This window comes from Crotalus tigris, unplaced genomic scaffold, assembly GCF_016545835.1.
Source record: "Crotalus tigris isolate CLP2741 ecotype Arizona unplaced genomic scaffold, ASM1654583v1 scf7180000017793.814357, whole genome shotgun sequence".
Lineage (NCBI taxonomy): Eukaryota > Metazoa > Chordata > Lepidosauria > Squamata > Viperidae > Crotalus > Crotalus tigris.
In genome coordinates, this window is record NW_024096640.1 from 21,856 (window position 1) to 46,097 (window position 24,242).

At 44.9% G+C, this 24,242-nt stretch overlaps 2 protein-coding genes across 4 annotated transcripts; one reads left to right on the forward strand and one right to left on the reverse strand.

The window, feature by feature from the left end:
* The first annotated feature begins 427 nt into the window (after positions 1-427).
* Positions 428-9,323, forward strand: LOC120307598 (hepatic lectin-like). 2 transcript variants are annotated; one of them, XM_039342483.1, is made up of 8 exons: positions 428-565; positions 1,624-1,713; positions 1,821-1,979; positions 4,087-4,197; positions 5,304-5,390; positions 6,961-7,127; positions 7,939-8,042; positions 9,141-9,323. In XM_039342483.1, exons 3-8 carry the CDS (start codon positions 1,823-1,825, stop codon positions 9,304-9,306), a joined length of 792 nt encoding a protein of 263 aa, XP_039198417.1. In that variant the 5' UTR covers positions 428-565; positions 1,624-1,713; positions 1,821-1,822; the 3' UTR covers positions 9,307-9,323. The 2 variants fall into 2 exon arrangements, with proteins under 2 accessions (XP_039198417.1, XP_039198418.1); XM_039342484.1 differs by lacking the exon at positions 1,624-1,713.
* A 515-nt stretch (positions 9,324-9,838) lies between these two features.
* Positions 9,839-20,389, reverse strand: LOC120307599 (C-type lectin domain family 4 member F-like). Of its 2 annotated transcripts, none has more exons than XM_039342487.1 (7): positions 20,316-20,389; positions 18,382-18,480; positions 17,422-17,520; positions 16,570-16,656; positions 13,547-13,695; positions 12,370-12,479; positions 9,839-10,037 (listed from the first exon to the last, which is right to left on the reverse strand). In XM_039342487.1, the coding sequence occupies exons 1-7, from the start codon at positions 20,359-20,361 to the stop codon at positions 9,872-9,874; spliced, it is 756 nt and encodes a 251-aa protein (XP_039198421.1). In that variant the 5' UTR covers positions 20,362-20,389; the 3' UTR covers positions 9,839-9,871. The 2 variants fall into 2 exon arrangements, with proteins under 2 accessions (XP_039198421.1, XP_039198420.1); XM_039342486.1 differs by having other exon boundaries at positions 13,547-13,698.
* Between the last annotated feature and the right edge of the window lie 3,853 nt (positions 20,390-24,242).

A 24,242-nucleotide genomic window follows, 5' to 3' on the forward strand; every position in this document is an offset into this window, starting at 1 on the left:
TGAAAACCTCGGACAGAAGGAAGAGCACGGCCGGGTGGGCAGGCAGGTGTCTTGCTCGGCTGTGCCTTAGGGGGCACTTTTTTCAGTGCCATTGTAACTTCGAACAGTCACTAAGTGAACTGTTGTAAGGTGAGGACTACCTGTACTTTATCACTGTTTTCTTGTTTTTGGTCATCAAGTTTTTAACACCCTGGCTAGGTGACTGGTGGTATTCGGATATTGCCGTATCCTAAAAGTGGTACAATGGGTGAAAAGGTTGAAAAGCCCTGAGCTATGGGATGCCAATGGCTGCTTCTCCAGGGCTGCCCCCTCTGCACTGCCATCACAATCCATCCACAGCTGTGCTTGGCTGAGGACCCACAGCAGCCAATCAGCAGGCTGCTTGAGTCACAGGGCAGGGGAGGCCTTCAGCTGGGGACAGAAAGCAAGCAAGCCAGGCCAGAGGAAAGAGGGACCACTCCATCCAGATGACAACGTGTGCAGAAGTAACACAAGAGCCAACGACATCTCTAACTAAGGAGATTCCCAGCAAGGACGTGCAGCTTACTCAAAAGATTCCCTACGGGTAACCAACTTCCCCCATCAGCGGGAGAGCTGACCAGGAAATGTTCTCACTTTGTCAGGAGGCTGATGCATCTGGCTTCCTTCTTCTTTCTCGTTGGGTAAAAAGGTTATTTTGCTCGAAAAGCATGGATGGCTGTATCCATGCTCCTGACACGTTGTCAATTGTTCATAAATCCTTGCTATTCTCTGCAACAATGGAAAACCCTCGTTCCCCAGAGGGCAACTGAAGCACACCCCTGTACTTGAACCTATCCGGTGATTTAGATGGCTTGAGGTGCAGGAAACTATGTCCCATAATCCTCCTATTTATAAATGACTTCACAGACAATCAGCATCTTGAATTGCATCCAGAGGTCCCAAAGTAACTAGCGCAGCTCATGAAGTAGAAATGGACAAACAGAGTATCGATGCCTCTGCCTTTCCCTTAGCACAGTGGTTCTCAACCTGTGGGTCGGGACCCCATTTGGGGTCGAACGACCATTTCACGGGGGTCGCCAAACAACGCAGTCCGCCATTTTTTCCCCCCTTTTCCTTAGCTGTGCTACTCCCTTTTATTCTATTGGCTTTTGAAAGCCAATAGAATAGACTCTCTTGAATAGAGTCTAATTCTATTGGCTTTCAAAAGCCAATAGGAATTGTTCAGGCTGTCTCTGCCCTGCTGAGCCCGCCAAAAGTCCCAGTCTGCAAACGGTGCTGCGCCAGTTGAGTAGTCCTCGACTTACGACCGGTTGAGTAGTCCTCGACTTACAACCGGTTGGGGGTCGCGGCATTAAAAAGGTTGAGAACCACTGCCTTAGCAAGACCCCTCGGATATTATCCGAAGGGCTCAAGAGCAGAATCTAGGGTTGGTAGGCTTCATCAAGCCATCTACCCTTGGGTAGATTTATTCAGATGTTCTCCAGCTCTTGAACTCCGATACCCAACTTTGGTTGTTACATCCTTTCTTTCTTTCCCTCACATGTGACCTTCTGGTAATATTTAGTGGTCCTTGGCCATTGCCAGAATCCACATTCTGGGTTTAGGTGTGTGACCTTCTTGATGTTTTTTGTCATTGTGCAGGCTCTGAGGTCCTCTGCTGTGTAGTGGGTTAGTCTGTATCTGCTGATAGTTGCAGAGCTGGAAGGGCAGGCAGTTGGCTGCTGAACATTGGTGAGTCTTGGTTTTAATGCCCAAATCCCAGAAAAGGGGATCATGGGTGTGGCCTTTGTCCCTTGCTGCCTGATGTGACTGGCATTTCTTTCCCCTTTATCTCCAAGCCATGGCTCCTGAGGAATTCCCAGCCAAACCACCTCCTGATGATGTTATTTACTTGAACCAAAGTCTTCTTACAAAAGTCCCTGCCAAGTACTGGTGGATAATGATTTGTGTCACTGCAGGAGTCCTTACGGTCATCTTGACAACATCAGTCCAAACATGTAAGTTTAGTTCTTCTTGCTAAAGGATCATTTCCTTTCCTGGGAGCTGAAGAAGCTGGGTGACCTTGCTTTCTTTCGTGGACGTGACCTTTGCATGGAATCCAGACCGATGGAGTTGGAAGGAAGATCCTATGCCCTTCCCGTTAAATGGAATGGAATTGATCTTTTCTTAAAAACCTCCAGTGATGGAGAAGCCAAAACTTCTGGAGGCAACTTTCGTTCCACGGATTAATTGTTCTCACTGTCAGGAAATTTCTCCTTAGTTCCAGGTTGGTTCTCTTCTTGATTTATTTCCATCTGTTACTTCTTGCCCTGCGTTCAGGTGCTTTGGAGAGTAGCTTGACTCCCTCTTCTTTGGGGCAGCCCCTCAAATATTGGAGCACTGCTATCATGTCCCCCCTAGTCCTTCTTTTCATTAAACTAGACATTTTGGCAAAGATGGATATCACCGACGGCTAGTTCTTTCCCTTCAGAATATGCTTCGATATCAGGCAGTTGTAGGAGAACTGTGTTAGTCCATGGGAGCAAAACAACAGAATGCATAAGTTTCCTCACCAACACAATTTATGAAAAGGCACAAACCTTCCGAAGGTCATCCTCATTCGATCCGATGACGAAACTCATCTGAGGAAGCAAACTATAGCTCAATACCACTTAGGCCAGTGATGGTGAACCTTTTAGAGACCAAGTGCCCAAAAACCAACCCCCGTCCCCCGCTCTGCCTGCCACCCTGCCTACTCTGCCCCCACCTGCACTGCCTCCATGGCCTGCCACAGATCAGCCAGGCAGCCCTGCAGTGCCATGGCAGCCACGCCCTCCGCTCACACCCCGTAGCATCATCCGCACGCTATGGGGCGCGACGGTGGAGTCTTGTCTCTGCTGCCCAGCTATGTCCTTGGCTGCGCTGCTCCATGCAGGCCGCGCCCAGGGGTGAGTCTCCTCCAGGATCGCTGCTGGTGAGGGGGCTGCAGGGGGAGGCAAGGCTGGGGCGATGGCGCACGTGCCCACAGAGAGGGCTCTGAGTGCCGCCTCTGACACACATGCCATAGGTTTGCCTAAGGCCTGACTTAGGCCTTAGATACCTGAAAATCTCTTAAATATATGAAATGCATTGAGGAAATGTGATGGACACATGAGCTATAGCACAGCTAAATAATATTGTAAGTTGCCTAGTGGCCATATAAATCTTATAAAATGTAAATAAACACACTTTGCATAACAAAATGCACAGAATAGAAATAAATTCTTCAAATACAAGAGGGTCTATTGATGGACTATCTACTGTTATTGGCAAGGTATTAAGCAATAAGTGAATCAAGCAAGCCCAGTTCTGTCACTGCCTGTTTCCAGGATGTGCAGTGCTGTCCACAGGTATCATAAAAGTCAAGACTGTTAGTAGGACAATATTGGAAGAAGGAATCTTTGCCTACTTTGCAGGAATGGTTTCTTAAAGTGTCTTATTTGGCGGAAATGGCAAAGATTTCGGCTTTCTTAAAAGAACAATCACAAGAGAAATTTCTTGCTGTTTGGGATAAATGGATAAAGTTTATACAATTTAAATTGGATATAAAAAATATCACTTAGCTTTTTTATAACTTTTATTTTTATATATATACATATATCTTAGTGTTATATTCTCTTTTTTATATAATTTTTTTAATTTTTTTTTTAACTAAGCCTATATTCTGCTCTGGGAAGCTCCAGGGGGGGGAGGGAGTGGGTGTTTTGGGGGGGGGGTGGGGAAGGGTTGTTTTGTTTTGTTATGGTTAGTTTTTTGTTTATGTTGTTCTTGTATTGTTATTTTTTTGTTTTTCTGTAAAAATTTATAAAAATTTTCAATAAAAAAAAAAAGTCAAGACGGTGACCACAGTGATACAATTAATACTTCACCTGTTTTTCAGGTGTTGTGTTGCAGCTGCCATCTTGAATTTTTGACACCTCTTAGCATGACAGTCATCAAGGGGAATAAATAACTTTCTTAGGCCCTGGGGAACCAGTACTCATTGGATTAACTTTCTTCCAAGAGGTTGGATTGGTGAACGCTGACAGTCCAAGCATCAAGAGGGCATCTTCAAACCTTAACCTCTATATGTCTCCATTACTCTAGACAATGCACTGCTTGCTGAAGACTGGAGTCCTTACGATGGGCCTATGAAAAAACTGAGGACTACTTTGTCAATTGGGGTTAGGGATGAAAAGATCAAGCATATTGAGAATGGTAAGTGAAGAAGGTGATCCTGACTTGTGTCTGACTAGTTTGGGGCCACAATCCTATTTGGAGACCAGGGAAGAAGAAACGAAAGGCCCAGACTGCCAAGTAACATCATGGTTGGAAGAGGTTGGAAGAATGGTGTGGAGTCTGTCTGGCACACAAGGCTACGGGTGCTCCTTCGTTCAAGGGGGTCTTGCCCAACACCAGTTCCAGGCTTAGTAGGTCCTCCATAGTGAGGGTTATGAACCACCTCCTGGCAGTTTCTCCTTGTGGAGTGTTTGCCTCTGCTTCACGGATCCCAGGCCCTGAAGAGTTTGCTGTTCCAACTATTGACCGTGGAAGTGACTCTCCCCTTTCCCCCAAAGTCTCCTTCCGTAAGGCAGGTGGGTTTTTTGACCCCAGCAAGGAGGTCAAGGGATACCCAGTCAGCAACCTGGAATTAGGAGGAGTCCAAGGACCTGTCTAAGGTGGCTTGCGGTTCATGAGGGTTTGTGCTGATTGCCAGAGACAAGAGCAAAGCCAGGTAAGGCTAACAGTTCAAAAGGAAGCAGAATATGATGCTGAGGACAAGGGATGGGCAAGGGGACAACAAGCCCATTCATCGGGACGGTGTGGACTCTGAGGGCTTCGGCAACCTTGGTTGAGCTCTGCAGCCTTGAGCAGCCCCTGTGTGGGGATCCATCTGAGGATTAGGGGCTGTGGAGTCCTCGGTGTTCTCTGAGCCTGGTTGGGTTTTGGGGAGAAATTTCATTACCCAACTAGCTAACATCTCTAGCACTGGAGACAATAGCGAGTTGGGGAATGGAATATCTCCAAAAAACAATAACCAAGCTCAGAGGCCACCCAGGACGCCACTGTTCAGCCTTGAGCTCCAAATATTCTCTTCTCTAGATAATTCTAGGTCTGTTTGGCCAGACCGGGAAGTTTTTTAAAAAAAAATCTCGAAAGGCTGGAAAATAATCCCACCCTCCCGATCATCACTGCCCTTTCCTAGACCTTCGGGGGGGGGGGAAAGGCATTTCCAAAGCTTTTAATCCACCAGGGTTTCTCCACGCAGGTGTCTGTTCTGTGTGTGGGACAGGAAATCAGCTTCTAATTACATCTGGTTTTAGCCCTAAAGGTCTCAAGGTTAGTAGAGAGACTGCCGCAACTGTACAAGGAGTCTGAAGGTGGCTTTGCTGCAGACAAAAAGAAATATCGTAAGTCTTTTTGTTTTGAAAGAGAATGCTATGTTGTGGTTTATCATTCTACCCCAGTGTTTCCCAAACTTGACAATTTTAAGGCATGAGGACTTCAACTCCCAGAATTCCACAGCCAGCGTTGCTGGCTGTGGAATTCTGGGAGTTGAAGTCCACATGCCTTAAAATTGTCAAGTTTGGGAAACACTGTTCTACCCCAATGTAGCACAGAAGGAGACTATAAACACCTGTATGCACATCAATATCTGTGAATTCACCTTTTTAACCTCCCAAATTTAAGGCACTAAAGTTCTGATGCTGAATGTCGTCTCCTCTCCACCTCCTCTCCTCCTCCTCTTCCTTTTTCTCCTCTTTCTCCTCCCTCCTCCTCCTTTATCTCCTTCTCCTCCTCCTCCTCCTCCTCCTCCTCCTCCTCCTCCTCCTCCTCCTCCTCCTCCTCCTCCTCCTCCTTCTCCCGGTGCACAAGACTGCTTTAAAGCAGTATCTCTGAAAACATTTTCCCCTAAATGTTCATCCAGTTTTGGTCACCGCGATGTAAAAAAGATGTTGAGACTCTAGAAAGAGTATAGAGAAGAGCAACAAAGATGATTAGGGGACTGGAGGCTAAAACATATAAGGAACGGCTGCTGGAATTGGGTATATCTAGTTTAATGAAGAGAAGGATGAGGGGGGACAGGATAGCAGTCTTCCAGTATCTCAGGGGCTGCCCCAAAGAAAAGGGAGTCAAGCTCTTCTCCAAAGCGCCTGAAGGCAGGACAAGAAGCAACGGATGGAAACGAACCAAGGAGAGAAGCAACTTAGAACTAAGGAGAAACTTCCTGACAGTGAGAACAATTAACCAGTGGAACCAGCTGCCTCCAGAAGCGGTGAATGCTCCAATACTGGAAGTTTTTAAGAAGAGACTGGACAGCCTTTTGTCCAAAATGAAATAGGGTTTCCTTCTTGAGCAGGGGGTTGGACTAGATCAGGGCTTTTCAACCAGTGATACGAAATGTTGAAAATGTGGTAGCCGGAGAGGGGAATGAGCTGAACTGGTGGCAGCATCGCACAAGCCTGAGCGAGAGACGGCTGGAGCTGCAGGGCTGTCAGGGCTGCGCGGAAGCGCCAGGATCGGCGTTTCTTCAGGACTGTCAGGGCTTAGTGGAAGCATCAGGATCAGCGCTAGGCTCCAGCTGGAGCTTGGTGCTGATCCTGGCGCTTCTACTGAGCCCTGAAGAAGCACCAATCAGCTGGAAAGCAGCACTGATCCTGGCACTTCTGCCGAGCCCAGAAGAAGCGCCGATCAGCTGGAATGTTGCAGCATCTCCAGGGTCGTGTGATTTACATTCAGATGCTTGGCCACTGATTCATATTTATGACGGTCCCAGTATCCCAGGGTCATGTGAAGGGACCAAAACCTGCTGCAACCACCCAGCGGACGGGGGGGAATAAAAACCAAGGGATTGAGCCCCAACTGAATTCTGTTTTTAATGCGTTGAGGCTCTACAGACACAGTTAGATGCAAAAACTGAACTCACTCAATGCAGGTTCTGCTAACATATATTTTCCTCTTTGTGTTAATTCCTCTCAGAAGCTCTGTTTAAAAGAGGATCAAAAACTAATGATAACTGGAGGCTTTTTGGCTGGAATCTCTACTATATTTCAAAAGCAAATGAAAGGAAAACCTGGCATGATGCTGAGTACTTCTGCAAGTCCAGAGACTCCCACCTGACCTCCATCCTGAATGAGGAAGAACAGGTTGGGTGTATTTTTTTTTCTTCATTTCCTCCTCGTATTTGGGTTTTTTTTGACATAGAACTTCATCTTGGCTAAATGTCTGCATCTTTCTGTCCTCCTCTGTCTGTTGTTGTTTTCAATTTCCACACACAAATGTTTGACAACTTTTTTTGCAAATGTGGTTGCATCTGCTCCTTTCTCATGTAATTCGAAGCAGTGGTCTGCAAACTGATCAAGGAGAGATGCAACCTAGAACTAAGGAGAAATTTCCTGACAGCGAGAACAATTGACCATTGGAACAGCTCACCACCAGAAGTTCTGGGTGCTCCAACACTGGAAATTTTTAAGAAGAGACTGGACGGCCATTTGCCTGACATGGAATAGGGGCACCTGCCTAGGCAGGGGGTTGGACTAGAAGACCTCCAAGGTCCCTTCCTGCTCTGTTACTTGTTATCTGAACTGGCCAGGACAGTCTATGCAATGGGGCCACAATTAGAAGATATGGCTCCCTTTCAGAATAAACTCTTTGACTCCCATTCCCCACTCAGAAGCCTGCTACCCATGTTCTTGACGTGCTTTCATTGAACAAGGGTGGGGCATAAAGGTGGAAGCCCCCATGTCCCATCTTCAAAATCGTGATGTGACTTACCTCACCACAGCATGGAGCTGATTTTTCGTCGGGCAGAGTGGAGTCCTTTGGCGAACAACAGTGACCTGTTCATGGTTAATTTTAGGCACTGGGGCTACACAAACCCAACCCTGAATCTCTTGAGTGTGGAATCCCGTCTTGTGAAGCTGCTCCATCTTCCTTTTCATTTTTGTGTCTTTGCAGAAGTACCTCTCTTCCAAGCTGAATGAGTCTGCCTGGATTGGCCTAACAGACGAAAATGTGGAAGGTCATTGGGAGTGGACGGATGGCTCCAGATTAATAAGAAAGTGAGACTCCAGGATACAATCATTTGAAAAGTTGTACTTAAAAGCGGTAGCTTTTCAGAAACTGTGGTTAAATTTAGGCTCCAGGCAGCTCGGATTGGCCTGGGTGCTACAGAGCACGCTTAATGCTTGAAGGGTTGATGCTAAACACGGAGTTTATGCATGCTTCCTGTCGTCCTACGATACACTGGACCCGGACAAGACAACAATATTACGGCTTTGTACAATGGCCTGCTTTCACATAACCTGCTGAGAAAATGGGCTGAACCAAGAACAACCCAACCTTGCCTAATGTTGTGTGAATGCAGTTCATTTGTGCCAATTTTTGGTCCAAGACAGGCTATGCTTCGGAATGGAGTAAAGGTTTTGGCCTCTGCCTTATGGATGTCTCATGCAATCGGTCCTCTTCTCTTTTGCATGCCGGTCCTGCAAATTCTGGCTGAAGAAGCCCACATTGGCCTGATCTAGCATCTCCAGGGATTCTGGCAACCTTTGTGGACTATTTTGCCTGGGAAAGTGAATGACGGTGGCAGCAGTGAGGAGAAGAGGGGCAAGTCCCCCAGACATCCTCCACGCCTCCTTATCCCCACCTCCGCTCAACGTTGTCTTTCCTTTAAACAACTTTGTACTCCTTTGGCTGCATGTAGAAATCCAACTGTCAGTCCTGCCCCAACTTGGTCCCTTGAGTAAGAAAGACCCTCGACTCCATTCGGTGTGAAAGGTTTACTTTACTAAAGACCAAGTGGATTACAGTACAACAAAGTCAGAGCTGAAGTTTGCATGCCAAACTTTCCTGGTTGACTTTCCCCATCCAGATCTTCCATCCTTGCTGGTCTCTTATTGTCCAATTATATTAGAATAAATTGTTTTGGTTACTGTTTCTGCAACGGTGGGCAGGTTGGTGAGCCATTGTGTTCCGTTCTCAGCGCTTTGACCTTGAGATGGTGTCTCTGGAAGGGAGGACGAGTTGTGAGTTTCCTGCTCCCCTCCAGATCAGCTCCCTCCCCCCCCATACTTCATGGCAGGCTGGCAGCTGGTGAATGCGAAGCTCAAGCGTATGAGGCCAGTTCTGACACCAACCTTCCCTGTCTCTCTTCTTAGATACTGGGCCGAGGGCAATCCCAACAGATCTGTCAGAGATGGAGAAGCAGATGAAGACTGTGCTGCCATAAAACCCTCAGGAAGTGATTTGAACTGGATCGATGACGATTGCCAAGAATTTAGAAGATGGGTTTGTAAGGAGAGATTAGTTGCAGGATCCAATTAGCTGGAGAGATTAGTGTCTGGTGACACGTAAAATTCATCAAATTCATGTTGACTGACGCATTAAAGATGGAGGGGAAAATGAGGAGGAAGATGACTTTTTAGAACCAAACCTTATTGGATTTCTAGTCACAAAATAAACATGCACTCCCAACTATAAGGGTCTCCAGTATGGTAACGATAGAGGCAAACCACACAGCTTTCTGCCATTTAAGAAGATACGACAATCAGCAACAGGAAAGGATTTTTTTTTTCCCAAAATGTTTTAAATGTGCACGGTATTCACAAGCAGAAAGAGAAGCTAGTTGTTGAAGAAACATTTTTGGGGGACGAATGACAGCAACTGCAGTCTATTGATCTTTTGCTACCAGAAGTGAGCTATGACCGAAGAATTTGGCAGACGTTATTTTCTTCATCCGCAACTCTCAAAGCTTTTTGAAACAACACTGTTCTGCAGGTAAACGTGGCAGAATTTTCTTTACAGAGCTAAACTATTGATTTTTGCTAGGGTTTTTTTCTCTCTCTCTTTTTTTTTTGTATATTTGCCTAGCGATTGGAAAACACCAATCCTATCCCATTCCCTTTGGACTGGGGTCCAGTTTACAAGCTGGGATCCTTTTTGCATGGCAGTTAAGATTGCTCCAGCAATTCCCAGGTGTAAGACAATCTTTTTTAATTTCAACACACTTGTCCCTTGTGAAGGAGGCGGGGTCTGGCTTATGGGCCATCCAGAAACTGAAAAAAGGAGAAGGAATCCTCATTAAAACCATCATTTCCTTGTCACCTGAAGGGCTTCCAAACTATGCAGTAGCCCAGATCTCTAAAATGACATATAATTTCATTGGAGTCCAATGAACAAAATGAATCAAGAGCCAGCTGGCCTAGTGGCTAAGGCACCAGGCTAGAAAGTAGGAGACTGGGAATTCTAGTCCCACCTTAGGCAAGAAAGCCAACAGGGTGAATTTGGTCCAATCACCAGGCGATCCTGAGTTGTAGCCCAGCCTTAGGTATGGAAGCCAAAAGGGTGAATTTGGGCCAATTGCCAGGCAACAGCAAGTTCTAGTCTTGTCTTAGGCATGAAAGCCAATGGGGTGAATTTGGGCCAATCGCCAGGCGACCGTGAGTTGTGGTCCTGCCTTAGGCATGAAAGCCAACAGGGTGAATTTGGGCCAATCGCCAGGCGACTGTGAGTTGTGGTCCTGCCTTAGGCATGAAAGCCAACAGGGTGAATTTGGTCCAATTGCCAGGCAACCGTGAGTTGTAGTCCTGCCTTAGGCATGAAAGCCAATGGGGTGAATTTGGGCCAATCACCAGGCGACTGTGAGTTGTGGTCCTGCCTTAGGCATGAAAGCCAACAGGGTGAATTTGGGCCAATCGCCAGGCGACTGTGAGTTGTGGTCCTGCCTTAGGCTTGAAAGCCAACAGGGTGAATTTGGGCCAATCGCCAGGCGACCGTGAATTGTAGTCCTGCCTTAGGCATTAAAGCCGACAGGGTGAATTTGGGCCAATCGCCAGGCGACTGTGAGTTGTGGTCCTGCCTTAGGCATGAAAGCCGACAGAGTGAATTTATATTCTCCACCTTGAGCTATTTGTAAAAATAATAAAGGGGGGGGACAAATTGTTTCATTAGGTTAGCTCAGCCAAGAAAAAATATATCTACTTCTAATAATTTAATACATACCTTTTAATATTCCAAGGATTCTCAAACTTTGTGGAATTGCCAGCGCCCACTGAGGTTTATGCAGGAGCAAGGCTCCAATCAAGCCGAGCGAAGATGCTCAAGTTGTTTTTAAAAAGGTGAATCTCAGCTCCTCCGAGATGCTCGTGATCCATCTACCCTTCCAGGGGCATGCCTACCCCTCAACCCACAGCTTGAAAACCTCTGTTCTAAGGAGACTTACACTTCCTGTTCTTTGCCCTGTTCTAGGAACAACTTTGGGAGAGGTCCATTTTGCTTCCCAACAAGCCAGACTTAGGAGGAACTAATCCTTGAGCTTGAGACCCAGCCAGCTTTTGGGCAATTGTTTTTTTCCTTGCTGCATTCAGTTTGGATGCAAGTAGGAGTTCCTCATTTTCATAGTTGAGTCTCGAGAGTGGCTAGTCGTGCCACTAGACCAGGGGTCTTCAAACCTGGCCCTTTTAGGACTTGTGGACTTCAACTCTCAGAATTCCTCAGCCGGGCATGCTGGCTGAGGAATTCTGGGGGTTGAAGTCCACAAGTCCTAAAAGGGCCAAGTTTGAAGACCCTGCACTAGACCCTCCACTCAAAGGAATCCAGTCAGCTTGCATTTGGTGCAGGTATAATCTGGGCCCTCCATGGGGATGAATACATATATGACACATACTTTGCAAATCACCACAGTGCTAGCCTCTTTTTCCATGTCTTTGTCGTTCCTCGTGGAAGTGTTCCCAATAAATCCAAAGCAAGCAGAATCTTTTAAAATAATCTTTTCAATACTGTAGTTTGGGGATGGGGGGGGGGGGCGCTTCCCTCTGTTAAAAAGCAGTCTTTGGCTCCCTCTTGTGGCTAATGTTAAAATAGTACTTAACAAACAAAGGCGAATCAGGGGTTATTTTTAACCATTGGTATCATGTTTTTTGCTGGAAAGTGTAATACTCCCTCAAAATATAATTTATCAACCCACAAAGAGGGGGGGGGGAAATCATTCGGCTTACAAAAAAAAAAAAGATTTACAGCCATAAGTTTTCAGTTAACGTAAAAAGGAATAGGAAAAAAAAGTAAACCCATCTTCTTTAGTTCTTTGTGTATTTATTTGTCACACACACACTCTCCTCCCATGTTCTTTGCTGGGCTCACAAAAATCACAATTCCTTTTCCAATGCTAAAGGCAAACAAGCAATCAAAAGGGAATAAGAAATAGCAGGAGATTTTCTATTACCTATTTCTTTAAAGGAACGCCTGTTTTTTTGTGGGCAAAAAAAAAAAGTCATTGGAAGCCTCTCATCTCAGCTGAATCCACCTGAGAAGCTTGCAGACGATATTATAATCTCTTCTTAATAATTTACACTATAAAGGCAAAAGAAAAAAAATAGTTCCTAGACTCACTGTGGATGATACGGCGTCTTCCCATCGATCCACTGCCAGTTTTTCTCAAGAAATTGCAACCCAACCCAGATTCCTTGATTTAACTTTTTGGACTGAGACTCCAGAAATAACTGCAAAGGATACAAACCGAAACCAACATCAGATGAAAAGTTGATTAAGAAACTGTATACTCTTCTATTAAATTTTAAAAATGGAAGATGAACAAGTGAAAGAGACAACGATAACATGGGCAAAAAAAATTGGGCATAATAATATAATTAGAAAAATGGCAAAATCCTTGGGAAAGAAACTATAAATTGACAATGGCAACTGCCTACAAAGAAAATTTATATAAAATGTTTTATAGATGGCATTTACCACCTGCGAGATTAGCAAAAAAGTTTAAAAACATGTCTAATAACTGTTGGAAACTGTAGGCAAAAACCAGGCATGTACTATCTATCATCTTTGGTGGACGTGCCCTAAAGCAAAAAAAGAAATTGGACAAAAATACATATTTGGTTAGAAAAGATGTTAAGAAAAAGTAGATTTTAAACCAGAACTATTTTTATTAAGTTAGTAGAGGACAGGAAGACCTGGAGAAACATTGTCCATGGGGTCGCGATGGGTCGGACACGACTTCGCAATTAACAACAACAACAATTTTTATTAAGTATAATATCAGAAAAATATGATAAAGAAAATGTATATTTAATGTTGCATGCATTAACAGCAGCAATAATTGTATTTGCTCAGCACTGGAAAAATGAAGAAACTCCATCTGGAGAAGAGATAATCAAGAAAATACTGGACTGTGCCGAAATGGATACACTTACGCTGTAGATGAAAGAAAAAGACGATACAGAATATTTTCAAATATGGGGTGTATTTTATCAGTGGCCGGAAAAACGGGGTCGAGATTAGGAATTTAATATGCATTGCCAAGTGAAACAAATGGACCCAGACAACCCGTTGTTTACCAAGCACCTATGGATTGTAAATATAGAAAACTAATACAATATTATATTAAAAAAAAGAAAATGAAACAGGAAAAGGGGCAGAGATTGTCAGTCTCCCCATTTTCACTGCAAGAATTGGGAGGTTGAAAAGCAATCCCAGCTCTCCCTGCGAGAAAAGGCCTTTAAAGAGCTGGGCTAAGTCTTCCCGATCTTGTGACCAGGTACTCTTGTCCACTTACCTCTACCTGGGGATGGATGACAATAGCCAGCGTTGTGTTTATGGATTCACAGGTCTTTTGGGCTTCATAAAACGTCACTAGGTCAGAAAAGACGTAGTACAGGCTGCCGTTGATCACCGTCCACCCATGATTTATCATTGCAAGGGTGTCTTCTTTGAACCATGCAAGGAGCAGAGAAGAGAAAAAAGACAATTTACGGGGGGATATGTTTGTCAGTAGGATTGTGCATGCATATGACAGGAGTAGATTATTAATCAGAAATTTCTAATGAATCTAAAGGTCTGCAGGAGAAGCCACCCGAAAGTCATAAACTCAGGCAAGTTAACTATGTACAAATCAGAAAAGCAGAAGTAACTGTGAGAGGGACCTCGGAGTCCTAATAGACAATCACCTAAATATGAGCCAGCCGTGTGCTGCAGCTGCCAAATAGGCCAACACAGTGCTAGGCTGCATTAACAGAGGGATAGAATCAACATCACGTGAAGTATTAATACCACTTTTCAATGCCTTGGTAAGGCCACATTTGGAATACTGCATCCAGTTTTGGTCACCACGATGTAAAAAAGATGTTGAGACTCTAGAAAGAGTACAGAGAAGAGCAACAAAGATGATTAGGGGACTGGAGGCTAAAACATATAAGGAACGGTTGCTAGAATTGGGTATGTCTAATTTAACGAAGAGAAGGACAAGGGGGGACATGATAGCAGTATTCCAATATCTCAGGGGCTGCCATAAAGAAGAGGGAATTAAGCTATTTTCCAAAGCACCTGAAGGCAGGACAAGAAGCAACGGGTGGAAACTAATCAAGGAGAGAAGCAACCTAGAACTAAGGAGAAACTTCCTGACAGTGAGAACAATTAACAGTGGAACAACCTGCCTCCAGAAGCGGTGAATGCTCCAACACTGGAAGTTTTTAAGAAGAGACTGGACAGCCATTTGTCTGAAATGGTGTAGGGTTTCCTGCCTGAGCAGGGGGTTGGACTAGATGACCTCCAAGGTCCCTTCCAACTTTACTATTATTATTATTATTATTAAGTTGCTGGCTAACCGAAACCACAAGCAGAGGAAATATAGAAATAACTATAGGAGCCAAGCTTTGTTAACAGAAAATTAGATGGTGATAGATAAGACGTGCACATAGGGGCTTCCTCAAACATAGGGGGGGGGATAGTGGTTTTAGGCAAGGGGCGTTGAGAGCGATAGGGGAGGGGGGAATCTCTTTAAGGTGTGGCTGGACTCCTATGTGTGCTTCAGCTCACCAAGCCTTTGCAAATGCTTCTTCTCAAATAAAACTTGGTGGCTGGAATTCCACGTGAGTATGTTTGTTTTGGGATCTTGAGCCTCTGTTCCAAAGCCATATATTTATTCAGAGTCTGCATCAGGATTGGAATCCAGCTGAGTATCTTAGATTGGATCTTCATGTCCCCAAGAATGAATCTGAATCTATTCCACCCCATTACTTGATGTTAGCAAAGTTGTACTTCCTGCTTGTTTATCTAGAACAGGGGTTCTCAACCTTGGCAACTTTAAGACTTGTGGACTTCAATTCCCAGAATTCCTCAGCCAGCAAAGTCTTAAAGTTGCCAAGGTTGAGAACCCCTGATCTAGAACTTTAGCTGCAGAATGTGAGTTTGGGACAGTAGCATTATTCTGTAGGGCTGTTCTCATGGATGTGTACGAAACACACTTTATCAAAACACCTCCCCACCAGCAATCCACATCCAGATGAGCATAGATTAACTCCAAGATTAACATCAGGTCAACAAATCAAGAAGTAAACAATACCCCAATCAAGGTACTGCCAAACAAGTCAACAGTGAACAGCCCAACCAAAGAACCACCAAGAGCACCGCCACCAACATTGGCAGGGCAAGCCACTGGAATATATAATAAACAGAGAGCAATCCCCACTTCTTCCACCATGATGATGTTACCTAGTTAGGTAATGAAATGTCTGCAAGAAAACAACCAAGCTCAGAGAGTTCCAAGGAGCCCACAATCTTCTTCTTCTTCTTCTTCTTCTTCTTCTTCTTCTTCTTCTTCTTCTTCTTCTTCTTCTTCTTCTTCTTCTTCTTCTTCTTCTTCTTCTTCTGCTTCTTTCTTCTTCTTTCTTCTTCTTCTTCTGCTTCTTTCTTCTTCTTTCTTCTTCTTCTTTCTTCTTCTTCTTCTTCTTCTCCTCCCTCCTCTTCTTCTCCTCTTCCTCCTCCTCCTCCTCCTCCTCGCTCCTCCTCCTCTTCTTCTTCTTCTTCTTCTTCTTCTTCTTCTTCTCTTCTTCTTCTTCTTCTTCTTCTTCTTCTCCTCTCTCCTCCTCCTCCTCCTCCTCCTCTTCTTCCTCTTCTTCTTCTTCTTCTTCTTCTTCTTCTTCTCCTCCTCCTCCTCCTCCTCCTCCCTCCTCCTCCTCCTCCTCCTCCTCCTTTTCCACAAACCACCCTCACTTCTAGCACTGACAATGATACCTAGTTGGGTATGAAATGTCTGCAAGGAAACCATCAAGCTCAGAGAGCACCAAAGAGCCCACAATCTTCTTCTTCTTCCTCCTCCTCCTCCTCCTCCTCCTCCTCCTCCTCCTCCTCCTCCTCCTCCTCCTCCCCCTCCTCCTCTCCACAAACCACCCTCTCTTCTAGCACTGACAATGATACCTAGTTGGATTTGAAATATCTGCAAGAAAACAACCAAATGCAAAGAGCACCAGAGACCCTTCATTTCCACCCTGAGCTACAAATATTCTCCTATATTGGAAACACACTATCATCTGCACAAGGTGTGCTATGTGAGATCCTGAAGTTTGACAGATTTTTTTTCAAAAGCAATTGCACCTCAGCAGTGATGTAATCAGCAGCACAGAACAATTAAGAGCATGCACCTGAGCCACACCGCTTAGTTCTGGACATTTTCAGATGGCCAATTGCCTTGTGATTGCTGTTGTGCACACCTGAGTCTAATTTTCCCATCCAGACGTTGTGACATCTTCAATGTCTACAGTTGTAGGGTGTTCCACCCTCCCCCTACTCTGGGAAACTTACCTATAAGAGTCTGTATTTCAGCCCTTTCTTGATATATCTGGGCTACTTGACATATCATCTTTTCAACTTCATTGAGGATGTCAGAATCTGGGTAGTTAGCAACAGATCAGGTCAGGAACATCACAAACATCTTCAAACGCCCATAAGCCCCCAAATAAAAGAAAAGTGGATTGGAACATTTTAGTCCTTTCTTGTGAGATCGTGTGGAGATTGCTCAGTTAGGGAAGTGGACAATGTACTACTTTCAGGTGCATCACCAGGATTTTGGGGGGAAAGAATAACAACCCTGGACCCAGTTTTGGTCACCACAATGTAAAAAAGATGTTGAGACTCTAGAAAGAGTACAGAGAAGAGCCACAAAGATGATTAGGGGACTGGAGGCTAAAACATATAAGGAATGGTGGCTAGAATTGGGTATGTCTAGTTTAACGAAGAGAAGGACGAGGGGGGACATGATAGCGGTATTCCAATATCTCAGGGGCTGCTCCAAAGAAGAGGGAGTCAAGCTCTTCTCCAAAGCACCTGAAGGCAGGACAAGAAGCAACGGGTGGAAACTAATCAAGGAGAGAAGCAACCTAGAACTAAGGAGAAACTTCCTGACTTTTAGAACAATTAATCAGTGGAACAACCTGCCTCCAGAAGTTGTGGGTGCTCAATCACTGGAGGTTTTCAAGAAAAGATTGGACAGCCACTTGTCTGGAATGGTATAAGGTTTCCTGCCTAAGCAGGGGGCTGGACTAGAAGACCTCCAAGGTCCCTTCCAACTATGTTTTTTTGTGATTCTGGGGATGAATGTTCCAGGTAGGATTGTGGGAAAAGATCAGAGCTCTCTCCCTGCACTTAACTGCGTACCTTTCAGTGTTTCCATAGATTCATTGTGCTGTAGAATAAAATTTCGAATCAACTTCATGGCATCAGTGTTTTGTCTGACATGGACTGAATAAAAATAATCTAAAATAGAAGACAGCAAAAAAACCAAGAATGTATAAATTCTGATGCCACATGTTCATGTGGGGAGAAGCTGGCTCAACATACACTTGCCTGAATGGAAAATGTTGTGTATTCCCACGTGAGGCTGGAATTAAGAATCTTGGGACACCTTCAAAGAACTTACACACTGTAGCTCTATATATATTTTTTCTTTTTTCTTTTTGCTGTTCACAAGTCAGTCTTGATTCCTGGTGATGCACTTTTGGGGGGGCAACTCTGGCATGACAATTCCTTCTTCCTAGAGCTGAGAGGGTGGGACTGATCCAAAGTCACCCAACTCGTGGCAAGTTGGCTGTGGTGAGTCGGCCATGATTAGACCCGCTGGCTGATGTGGTTCCGGCTAATAAAACATTCCAAAGAACTTCCAGGCATTTATTTTCCTAAAAGTCTTTTATTGTTACAAAATGTCGGCACAGGCACAACGGAGGGATGCTAGGATCTAAGTTCTCTTCCTCTGAGCAGTTAAATTGTCAGCATGTTCCCTCCCTAAATTAGCCCTCATATCTCACACTATCCAATTAGTGTGAAGGTCAAATGTTTTCTTCCTCTTTCTTTCCCAGGCTTTACCCCCAACACCCCTTCTGCTCTTTATTAACCCCATATTTACCAGACAATTCTGCATATTGTCAAAAGCGAGAATATACAATATTTGCAGCGTTGACACTGGCATGACCAAAGTGCCACTGATATGAACAAGTGAGCTTTCCTCACACGCGTTACAAGCAAGCACCTCACTGGGAGGTGAAAGGAGAGGGCTGGTGGTGCCTTCCCCTTTGGAGAACGTTCTAGAAAGACATTGCATTTACTAACTAGAGTACGCACGTTTTGTGTATATGGCTGCTGAACTGGAAATCATAACCAAGCACAGAAAACCCAACGTCCATTTAGGCAAGTTGGTAGACCAAACATCAGAGGTTCTTTCTAAGGCGACAAAAAAGAAAACCACCCCGTTAGACGCCGTCCTCAACTTACGACTGGCAATCGAGTCCAAAATTTCTGTTGCTATGTGAGCCATTTGCTAAGGGAGGCTTGCCGCCTTTTACGACCTTTCTTGCCACCGTTGTTAAGTGAATCGCTGCAGTTATTGTTAGGTCGTTAAGCGAATCTGGCTCCCCCGTTTTGCTCGTCAGAAGATCACGTGACCCTCCCCCGGGGGACACTGCGACCGTCATAAATGGGAGTCGGTTGCCAAGCCTCTGGATTTTGATCACGTGATCATGGGGATGCTACAAAGGATGTAACTGTGAAAAATAGTCACAAGTCATTTTTTTTCAGTGCCTTTGTAACTTCGGATGGTCACTAAATGAATTGTTGTAAGTCGAGGACTACCTGTACTATTAAGTTCGATTTCAAAGTCTCTCTTCTGCTGCCCAGTTTTAAATGTTATATTCTCTATCTTAATTTTTTTTCTTAACTGTATATATCAGGGGTAGTTAACCTTGGCTCTTTTATGACTCGTGGACTTCAACTCCCAGAATTCCTGACCAGCTAAGCTGGCTCAGGAATTCTGGGAGTTGAAGTCCACGAGTCATAAAAGAGCCAAGGTTGACTACCCCTGGTATATATGGGAACCATGGAAAATGAAATCCCTCTGCAACCGGTTTTGTCTCCTCGGGTCGTCTTAACTTTTCCATGTTCTTCTTGTAACCACTCTTGGTCAGTTAACCATTTTTTCTTATCTGTTTTTCTCTCCTGTAAAATGCTTCTTGGACTGAGACCCACAGGACCAGCAAAGCAAGAAGGGACAGCAAGGATGCCTTTCATCGTGATATTTGTGCAATGCTTATTTTATTTTAAAAATTAGATGGTCTCTTATCTTATACAAAATCACCTGAGACAGTTCACAGGACTAATGGGTGAAAGTCAAATAAATAAGCCAGATCTTGAAATGCTGCAACATCCTATAACTGTAGGTGGTGAACCTATGGCATGCGTGCCACAGGTGGCACTCAGAGCCTTCTCTGTGGGCACGCGTGCCCTCGCCCCAATCCTAGGCCTTCAGCTGGGTTTTATAAAACCTTTTCGCTTTAGGCCTTCACCGCCGTGTGCAAAAAAAAAAAAAAAAGGTTCAATCAATCAGTCAATTTCAACTTCTCGCGGGAAAAAAAAAGATCTCGCAAAGTTGGAACTGATTGATTGAACTTTTTAGTCCCATCCAGTCTGCCCTTCCCACCGCAGCCATGCCTACCCAATGGGCCATGCCCACCCAATGGGAAACACCCACCCAATGGGCCACGCCCACCCAATGGGAAATGCCCACCCAATGGGCCACGCCCAACCGTCAGCCGACGATACATAAGTGGATTTTGGGTTGCAGTTTGGGCACTCGGTCTCTCAAAGGTTGGCCATCACTGCCCTATAAATTCTGCCGACTTTTGCATTTGCTGGGCTCACTTTCTAGCCCCTAATCTGAGTGATGAGCACTTTTTAAAACACACACACACACACACACACACACACACACACACACACACATACACACACACACACATACTTCTTGCTCGTCTGCTCTCTGGTCCAGGTGTCTGTCTGTCTGTCTGTCTGTCTGTCTGTCTATCTATCTATCTATCTATCTATCTATCTATCTATCTATCTATCTATCTATCTATCTATCTATCTATCTATCTATCCTGTTCGCTCAACAGCCTTGACTATCAATTCCCAACCTTTTCCAAAGCCCTTTCCCCTCCCCCTTCTCCCCTCCCACAACCCCCCCCCCAAATCCTGCCCTACTTCAGGACATGCAGCTCATTTACCTGGTGCACAGGGTTCTGTGGTCATCTTTTCATGGACTTCTTCCATCTTGATTTTCACCACCTTCTTTTGCTTAGCATCTGCTGCAGAAACTTTGATTATTTGAAAACACTGATACTTGACATACACACACACACACACACACACCCTTTTTTGGTGCCTAGTAAATATTATGTTGCTAGGAAGGGGACAGGAAAGAAAATCAGTCTGGAGAATGTGAATAATTCATTGTTTTTGCACTGGCTTGTCCTTTCTGCAACCAGAATTCTACAGATCCAGCAGGCTGTGGCTTTCCCAGTTGCAATGTATGGCTGTGAAAGTTGGACCCTCAGAAAGGCTGAGCGCCAAAGAATGGAGGCCTTTGAACTCTGGTGCTGGAGAAGACTCCTGCGAGTCCCCTGGACTGCAAGGCGTTCAAACCGGTCAGTCCTGGAGGAGATCAACCCCGACTGCTCTTTAGAAAGCCAGATCCTGAAGTTGAAACTCAAGGACTTTGGCCACCTAATGAGAAGGAAGGACTCCCTGGAGAAGGGCCTAATGCTGGGAAAGATGGAGGGCAAGAGAAGAAGGGGACGACAGAGAATGAGGTGGCTGGATGGAGTCCCTGAAGCAGTAGGTGTGAACTTAAATGGACTCCAGAAGATGGTAGAGAACAGGAAGGCCTGGAGGAACGTAGTCCATGGGGTCCCAATGGGTCGGACACGACTTCGCAATTAACAACAACAACAATTAATAATACAGAACAACAGAGTTGGAAGGGACCTTGGGGGTCTTCTAGTCCAACCCCCTGTTCAAGCAGGAAACCCTATAGCATTCCAGACTCTTCTTGAAAACCTCCAGTGATGGAGCGCCCACAATTTCTGGAGGTTCCGCCAATTAATTGTTCTGGGAATTTCTCCTGAGTTCTAGGTTGCTTCTCTCTTTCTGAAGCTTCCGTCTGTTACTCCTTGTCCTGCTCCCAGGTGCTTTGGAGAAAAGGTCAAGCCCCTCTACTATCAGAAAGAGTGGAACGACAAAAGTTGGCCCTTTCAGCCTGGCAATGGGAGTGGTTGGCTTCCTAGAAGATACCACTAAGAGACACATCCTTTAGTTGTCTGTTTATAATTAGCGTGGTTTCGTAAAATGTGACCCCTTCCTTCAGTAACGGCCTTATTTCTCTATCGCCCATCTTAACTTCTCATATTGAATATTTTTTTTCCCCCTGTTAGGTCAGATATAGAATGGAAAATTAAAATTATGCCTTGTTGAGAAATTATTTGATCTGTATCTTGCCAGAAGGGAGTCAAGGTAGAGTAAAGCACATGACCTGTGACCCAGAAGTGCAAATCAAAGAGACCCCTATCCAGGGGTGGGATTCAGCCGGTTCGCACCACTTCGGCAGAACCGGTAGCTAATTTTTTATTGCCCAGGCCCAGAATGGACTTCGGGAAGCGACATCCACAGAGAGAACCGGCTGTTCACATATTTGAATCCCACCACTGTATCTATCTATCTATCTATCTATCTATCTATCTATCTATCTATCTATCTATCTATCTATCCATCCTTCCTTCCTTCCTTCCTTTCTTCCTTTCTTTCTTTCTTTCTTTCTTTCTCTCTCTCTCTCTCTCTCTCTCTCTCTCTCTCTCTCTCTCTCTCTCTCCCTACCTATCTACCTATCTATCTATCTATCTATCTACCTACCTACCTACTACCTACCCATCCATCCATCCATCCATCCATCCATCCATCCATCCATCCGTGGTGGGATTCAGCCGGTTCGCACCACTTCGGCAGAACCGGTAGCTAATTTTTTATTGCCCAGGCCCAGAATGGACTTCAGGAAGCGACATCCACAGAGAGAACCAGCTGTTCACATATTTGAATCCCACCACTGTATCTATCTATCTATCTATCTATCTATCTATCTATCTATCTATCTATCCATCCATCCATCCATCCTTCTTTCTTTCTTTCTTTCTTTCTTTCTTTCTTTCTTTCTTTCTTTCTTTCTTTCTTTCTTTCTTTCTTTCTCTCTCTACCTATCTATCTACCTACCTACCTACTACTTACCCATCCATCCATCCATCCATCCGTGGTGGGATTCAGCCGGTTCACACCACTTTGACAGAACCGGTAGCTAATTTTTTGTTGCCCAAGCCCAGAACGGACTTCTGGAAGTGGCATCCATGCAGACAACCGGTTGTTCACCTATTTGAATCTCACCACTGCCCCTATCAGCTCCCAAAATTCAACCAGACCCTTATAAATTGAATTTGGTTCAATGAGACAATATCTGCTTTGCATGCAGAAGAACCTGAAACAGGATTCGGAAACAACACCCTGTTTTGGGGGGTTCTGAAAAGCCCACAAAGGTAAATATTTGTAGGGTTGAAAGGAAGGGTCCTTGGTGCTGTCTGAGCTTGGTGGTTTTCTTGCAGATGTTTCACTAGGCAAACCAGCTAACATTGTCAGGGCTAGAAGGGAGTGGGGTTTGTGGAGAGGAGGAGGAGGAGGAGGAGGAGGAGGAGGAGGAGGAGGAGGAGGAGGAGGAGGAGGACGACTGTGGGCTTCTTGATGCCCTCTGAGCTTGGTTGTTTTCTTGCAGATGTTTCATTACCCAACATTACCTAACATTGTCAGTGCTAGAAGGGAGTGGGGTTTGTGGAGAGGAGGAGGAGGACTGTGGGGTCCTGGGAGCTCTCTGAACTTGGTGGTTTTCTTGCAGACTGACCCAACTAGGTAACATCATCAGTGCTAGAAGGGAGTGGGGTTTGTGGAGAGGAGGAAGAGGAGGAGGAGGAGGAGGAGGATCAGATTCTAGTCCTGCTGATGTTAGTTAATTTGGGTAATGAAACATCTGCAGGAAACCAACTAAGCTCAGACAGCACCAAGGACCCCTCGATTCTGCAAAGCAGATGCCAGAGAGGTTAGACTACAATGATGTAACTTTGCAGAGTGTAGCCTCATCAGAGCAAGCTTCTTACCTAATCGTGTCCTCTAGCTGTGCCATGGTTTTATGTCCCTGCTGTTCTTCTTGGGACCTCTCCTTCCAACGGTTTCAATTGTCCTTCCTGTTTCCTGCTGAAGGTTCCAGAACTCTTAATAGTTCAGCATCTACTGCTGACCGACTGAAGCTGGTGGGCCGCCAATCAACACAAAAGAAAATCATGAATTCCACACCTCTCTCTCCTTTCTCAGTGGTTTACACAGTGAGGGCCATCTTTATCATGCTACTCAGTCAAGGCCATGAACCCAACACGCAACTCTCCAAATCGTTGATTTCTAAGGGTCCACTGAGCTTGGTCCATCATAGAAAGAACACGTTAAGACCACTCCCAAGATGAAAGTTCCCCTCCCACCGACAAATACAGGCTACATACAGGCTAGATCTATTTTATATGACCCAAGAGACTCAGATGACAAATGACTGGCTGTCACTTAGGTGTCTGGCAACTCCATTCTTGGATACAGATGAAGTCAGGGTAAGAGAGGCACAAGTGTTAAAAGAATATTCACTAAATGCAGACTAACCTTTTAGGCCGCACTGCAACGGTTAACATGAATAAGATCTGAAAAAGCAGAGCTATTGCTATAAATACAGAAAGCAGGTTAGTCAGAGCAGTGGTCTTCCCTATAATAGTAATACTGGTTGAAGAACTGATGCCTTTGAACTGTGGTGCTGGTGTAAATTATTGCATGTACCCAGTGCTTTTTTTGTAAAAAAAAAAAAAGTGCCAGAATTCACACACGTTATACAACCCGCCTTGCCTACCCTACAAGGTTCCATCCAAAAAAGATGCCGGAACTCCATTCTGGGCGTTCTATGACAAAAAAAGCCCTGCGTGTACCATGGACACCATGCCAGAGCAACCAGACACATCATTAGAAGCCAAAATCACAAAGCTATGCCTGATTTACTTTGGCCAGGTCATGCGTGCGAATTCATT